General features: G+C 38.9%; 1 protein-coding gene across 1 annotated transcript in view; it reads left to right on the top strand.

The window, feature by feature from the left end:
• The first annotated feature begins 323 nt into the window (after window positions 1–323).
• The window catches only part of LOC102844012 (olfactory receptor 49-like), a 52,707-nt gene continuing 46,292 nt past the window's right edge, over window positions 324–6,738 (top strand). Inside the window, exons 1-2 of the mRNA XM_006897735.1 lie at window positions 324–508; window positions 1,079–1,205. Of these exons, the coding sequence (XP_006897797.1) occupies window positions 324–508; window positions 1,079–1,205 (312 nt within the window). The remainder of the gene's footprint in view (window positions 509–1,078; window positions 1,206–6,738) is intronic.

Genomic DNA, 6,738 nt, shown 5'->3' with positions numbered 1-6,738 from the left:
TAGGAGTATGCAATGAGGGTTGTAGAGTGGATTATATTTGGGGCTAGGGGGTGGGGTTTGGGGAGGTGGGGGGGGATAGTGTACCAATGAGGGAGTTTTTCTTTTACTTTTCAAGGAGAGGAGCAAATTGGGGGGGGAGGGGGGAGGGGTTTGTGCGGGGAGAAGGGTGCAACAATGAATGAATGGAATCCCAAAATCTCTGTAGATGTTCATTGAAATGAAAAATAAACAACCTAAATTTAAAAAAAAAAAAAAACAAACTCCATACTCAGCTGTGATCTCTAGCATGGATTTAAACATACAGTTGGTGCTGCTATAGAAAAATGATACCTGTGGAAATGAAGAATGAGACCACTGTCCAGGTGTTCATCCTGGAGGGCTTTTCTGCTGTCCAGCACCTGGGAAAAGTCCTCTTCCTGGTGCACCTGCTGGCATACCTGGCATCCATCACAGGAAATGCGGTCATAGTCACTATCATCTGCATTGATATTCGTCTCCACACCCCAATGTACTTTTTTCTCAGCATATTTTCTTTTTGTGAATGTTGCTTTACAAAGTTATTCCTAAATTGATGGTCATCTTTCTATCAGGCAGACAAACTATTTCCTTTGCTGCCTGTTTCATACAAGCCTTTGTATTTGTGTATCTTGGGGCAGCAGGTTTCCTCTTAATAGCTGTGATGTCTCTGGATCGGTACATGGCTATTTGCAGACCACTGTATTACCACACTATCATGAACCTGAGGACTTCTCTGCTCCTGGTCACTGTTTGCTTTGCTTTGGCTTTCATTCTCATCACTGGTCTAATGGTAAAAATTTCCCAATTATCCTTCTGTGGTCCCAATATTATCCCTCACTTCTTCTGTGACCTTGGCCCCCTGATCCACCTCTCCTGTTCTACCACCAAATTTGTTGAAATGTTGGCTTTCTTTCTGGCTTTGTTTATCCTTATTACATCCCTTATTATAACCATCACTGCATACAGTCACAATTATTCATCTCCCAACAGTCAAGGAACGACAGAAAGCTTTCTCTACCTGCTCATCTCACCTTATTGTCCTCTTTCTGATGTATGGCAGTTGTGTCTTTATATATGTGAAACCAAAACAATCCAGCAGACTGGACTCCAATAAAGAGGCTGCCCTTGTGAACACTGTGTTTACCCCACTACTGAACCCCATCATCTACACGCTACGGAATAAACAAGTACACCAGGCTCTGAAAGAGAACATGTGTAGAATGAGAACAGCAAGATAAAAAGAAATCATATGACATCAAAGTGGAAAACTTCTGTGAACTATTTGTCGACATTTAAAGCCAATGTAGCAATTTGTAGAATACCTGGTAAAGAATCCCAGACCAAATTCACTTAATGTCTGCTCTATGTCTCCAGAAAAATATAAATCTATTTTTCAAGAGCACATTTTATATTAATGTACATAATTATCTTTCCCCTAAATCTCTCACTTATTGATAATAATAAATTTTAATATTCTCAGTTACTAAAATTTAGCAATTCACACTCTATTTCACTTTTCTTTAGGCATAAATATGAATAAGCAAAATTAGTAACTGTTTTCCAAATGAGAATTATTATTGTTGTTATGTGCTATCAAATCATCTGTGACACATAGCAAGCCTATGCATAACAGGTCTGAACCCTGCCCTTTACAGAGCTGAAATCACAGTCTGCTACATCTGCCCCCATTGCCCCAGTCACTTTGTCAATCCATCTCATTCAAGGGTATTCCTCTTTTCCACAGTCCCTCCACCTTCCTGAGCATGATGTCCTTTTCCAAGGACTGGTTCCTCCAGGGGCAACTTGTCCAAAGTATGTGAAATAGGCTTTCAAAATCCTTGCCTCCAAAGAGCCACTTGACTTCACACTCTCCAAGACAAATCTGTTTTCCTGGAAGTCTATGGTATATTCAATACTCTTCTCCAGCACCACAATTCAAAGGCACCAATTTTCATTCTATTATCCCTAGTCATTGTACAGCTTTTTGATGCATAGCACATAACTGCTAAGACCATAGCCTGCATCAGGCTCAACTTAGTCTCCAGACTGACATCGTTGCTCCTCAGTACATTGGAGAGGTCTCTGACAGCAGATTTTCCCAATGCAATTCATCTTTTAATTTCCTAGCTGCTGGTACCAAGAGTGTTGATTGTAGAGCCAGGCAAACTAAAGCTGTCAACACTCTCAGTCTCTTCACTATCTATCATGATGCTGCCAATCAGCTCAGATGCGAGAATCTTTGTTTTCTTGATGTTGTGCTTTAATACATATTGAAGGCTGCAATCCTTGACTTTTTGCAGCAAGTGCTTCAGGTCCTCCTCAGTTTCAGCAATCAAGGTTGTGTCATCTGCATATTTCAGGTAGTTTATCTCCAATCCTGAAGCCACATTCCAGGTACAGAGATAGGACACATCCCTGGCGAACACCCTTCCCTATTCTAAACCATGCAATATTTCCTTCCTCTGTTCTGACGACTGCCTCCTGATCCAAGTATAGGTTTGACATAAGCACCATCAAGTGTTCTAGGATTCCCATTCTTCTCAGAGTTAGCCACAGCTTATTGTGATCCACACAATCATATGTCTTTGCATAGTCAAATTCTTTAGAAAATTCTTTTCCTTTTTCCTTGTTGTGTACCATAGAATCAGGTCTGACTGGTGCAGGAAGAGATTGCTCCTCCTCCAGCGGAGCACCTGGTGGATTCAAACTGCATCCCTTCAAGATTGTAGCACAGATTCTTGCCACTAGGTCACCAGAACTCCTATAAAATTCTTTAGATACAGAAAATAAAGGAGGATTTTATATTGTAGTTGGATTATGAAAAAAGAATTATGTAAATTGCATTAGTCCTTAAGGCCATCTTCTGCCAATGATTATCATGGTATCTTTCACCTTGGGATATGTATTGCTTATATCTGATGTGCTGTGAATTGGTGTCCTTGTTCTTTGGCTCATTTACACATGTCTACATAGTTTTCATGCTGAGTAGGATTAGTTCTGTATTGTATCTCAGTACTGTATTTTATCTTAGTCCATTATCCAGGGGAAAGAATAGCTCACAACTCACTAATCCTCTGATTTTTCTAACTATTTTTTTCTTAGCATGAGTCTCTCAGAGCAATTCATATTTCTGTTAACACAGAAGGGGGGTGGTGCGTGCGCAAGAGAGAGAGAGAGAGAGAGGAAGATAGACATTTATTCAACATTTATACAATATCTTTCTAAGAAGGTTATGAAAACTATTTACTAATCTACTTTATTATAAATAAAAATAATTTAACAAAATAAACTTCTTTTTCCTGGTGAACTTGCCAACTCTAAGATTATTTTCTAATTGGTTATTTTAAAACAACATTTTCATTCTCTGAATCTTGATACTTTATGTGGCTTTTATTCTTATTTCCAAGGATACAAACATATCAGTTTTAAATTAGAGGAAATATCTCTAAAAAGCTGACATTTATTTCTTTTTGTTTCTAAAAGAAAACGTAATTGCTGTTGTGTACCATAGAGTCGGAACCGACCCATAGCTGACCCTCCAGTGGGTTTTCAGAGGCAGTTAATTACATGAAAGGAGATTTGCCTATATTTTTTCCATGGAGCAGCTTGTGGCCTTCAACTGCGTGCATTTTTTCCAGAGTGTAGTGCAGCTTAAATAATCACAAATAAAATTTTATGAGATATATACTACGCTGTCAAGTCTAGTATAGCCCATGTTACCCTAAGAACAACAGATCTCAACCCCGTCCTAGCCTGTGTTATCCGCACACTTCCAGACACACTCAAGCCCATTGGTTATATTCATTGTGTCAATCAAAATGGTTGAGGGTCTTCCTCTCCTTAGTCCATCCTCCATCTTTCCAAGCATGATGTCCCTCCCCAAGAAATAGCCTCTCCTAGTAACATGCCTGAAGTAGAAGTATGTGAGATGAGCTTTATTATATTTGCCTCCAAGGTTTACTCTGCCTACATACACCTTTAGCACTTTGGAAAAGTTCTTGACATATTATTCCCAACATAACACAAGATGGATCTAGGCTGAAAGTAGAGAGTTCCAAAGGAATGTCTATCTGTGTTTCACTGACTATGCAAAGGCATTTGACTGTATGGATCACAACAAACTGTGGCTGACTCTAAGAAGAATAGGAATCCCAGAATATTTGATTGTGCTTATACAAAACCTATTATTGGACCAGGAAGCAGTTGTCAGAACAGAACAAGAGAACATTGCATGGTTCAAAAATAGGAAGGGTGTACGCCAAGGATGTGTCCTGTACATTTTCAAACTATATGCAGAACAGATTATCTGGGAGACTGGACTCTATGAGGAGAAATGTGACATCAGGATTGGAAGAAGACTCATCAACAAACTGTTCTGCTGATGATGCAATCTTGCTTGCTGAAACTGATAGGATCAGAAATACTTGCTACTAATATGGATTGAAGCTCAACTTCAAGAAAACAAAGATTCCCCCCATTGGGCTAATTGGCAGCAGTATGATAGATGGTGAAGAGATTGAGATTGTTAACAGCTTTAGTTTGCTTGGCTCCACAATCAACACTCTCGGTACCAGCAGCCAGGAAATCAAGAGATGCATTGAATTGGGAAAGTTGGCTGTCAGGGACCTCTCCAGAGTACTGAAAAGCAATGATGTCAGCCTGGAGACTAAGGTGTGCCTGATCCAGACCATAGTCTTCGCAAAATTTTGCTATGTGTCAGAGAGATGGACAATGACTAGGGATAATAGAAAGAGAACTGATGCCTTTGAGCTGTGGTGTTGGAGAAGAGTGTTGAATATCATGGACTGCCAGGAGAACAAACAGGTTCATCCTAGAGAGGGTGAAGCCACACTGCTCCTTGAAGGAAAGAATTCTGAGGCTTTATCTGACATAGTTTGGGCATATTGCATGGAGAGACCATTCCTTAGAGAGGGACATCATGTTTGGAATGGTGGAGGGGTGGAGAAAGAGAGGGAAACCCTCGATGAGATGGATTGATACAGTGACTGGGTTAATGAGGGTAGGTGTGTCAGAGACAGTAAAGTTGTCACAGGATAGAGCAGGGCTCTATTCTATTTCAGGGCTGTTGTACACTATGAGTCACAAGTAACTCTATGGCACACAACAGCAGAACAACACATCTCTTGAGTTCTTGACAGTTGTTACCATGAGTGGTGATTGTGGATTCAAGTAAATGAAACTGGAAAACTACACTCTTTCCCTAATGTTGCCTATTCATTCAAAGGTTAGAATTTTTGTTTTCTTGATGTTGATATGTAATGTATATGTAATATAATAGATTACTTTGGATTGTACCCTGATCACTCCTCTGTGTGTGTCCTGTTTGGAAATGTAGTGTGTTCATAATAACATTATAAAGAATTCTACTTTTTTATTTCTTCAACACCCAAAATTTGTTTAACAGAAAGCTTTTTTCATTTATTCATAAAATTCTTTCATTGTTGAACATTTTCTCCTCTCCTTTACCTCCCCCTACCCAACCCACCCTGCAATGCACCCCCTGCTCCAGATTGTTGTCATACATATATAGTTGTTGATTGCCTTTGAGTCAACCATGATTCATAGCGACCCTACAAACAAAAGGCCTGATGCCCCTCTACAACTATCGACATTTATCAAAGTTCATAGTTTCCAGAGTCATATTGTTTAGGAAGTGGATGGCACTCCTGCTTTTAAAATAGATGCCTCATCATATTCTTTTCAGACAGTTCTTCCCCTTATCTGTTCTAATGCAGTGTTCATTATCTTTCTACTCTTTTCCCAAGCCCCAGTTGTCTATCCTATTTTGTAACAGTGGTGTTATGCAATGTTTGTCCTTTTGTGACTGAGATACTTCACTCAGCATAAAGTGTCCTCAAGGATCTCCCATCTTGTGTAATGTGTTATGTGTTCATTTCTATCCATTCCTTTGTTGATGTGCACTTGGGTTGCTTTAATCTCTTTGTGATTGTGAATAGCACAGCAATAAACATGGATGTTCATACATCTGTTTGAGTCATGGCTCTGGTTTCTTTAAGGTATATTTCCAGTAGTGGAATTGCTGGGTCAAATGATATTTCTATTTAAAACTTTTTGAGAAAGTGCCAGACTACCTTGCATAGTGGTTGTACCATTTTACATTCCTACCAGTAATGAATAAGAGTTCCAATTTGGCATGATACATTCACACAATGGAATGCTACACAGCATGCAGGGGCAATGATTTTGTAAATTATTATCTAACTTGGGAGGGACTGGAGAGCATTGTGCTGAGTGAACTAACTCAGTCCCACAAGACCAAATATTGTATAAAACCATTATTGTGGAATAGGGGGAGGGTGGAAACAGAGGAATGAGGATGTGCAGGGAGAGGGGTGATTAATAATGGGTGGTACAATTTGATGGATGCAGGGGCAGGGGTGAGGGAAATTTGAAGAATCTGTTCTGGAGAACAATATATTCAAATTTTGTAAATAAACTAGTATAATAAAAAATTCATTAAAAATAATAACATATTGAAAGAATAATAAATATAATTGCAAAGCTAAAAAAAAAATAAAAAGAGTTTCAGTTTCTCCACAACCTCACCAGCATTTGTTGTTTGCTGGCTCTGTTGAAGTTTGCTATTGTTACTAGGATGAGATGAAATTTCATAGTTGTTTTGTTTTTTTTCTTTTTTTATTATTATTTTTTATTATTAAATTTTATTAGTTTTAATGA

This window comes from Elephantulus edwardii, unplaced genomic scaffold (genome assembly GCF_000299155.1).
Source record: "Elephantulus edwardii isolate Elephantulus edwardi_28Jun2011 unplaced genomic scaffold, EleEdw1.0 scaffold00213, whole genome shotgun sequence".
Lineage (NCBI taxonomy): Eukaryota > Metazoa > Chordata > Mammalia > Macroscelidea > Macroscelididae > Elephantulus > Elephantulus edwardii.
This window is presented reverse-complemented; position numbering and strand designations above follow the sequence as displayed.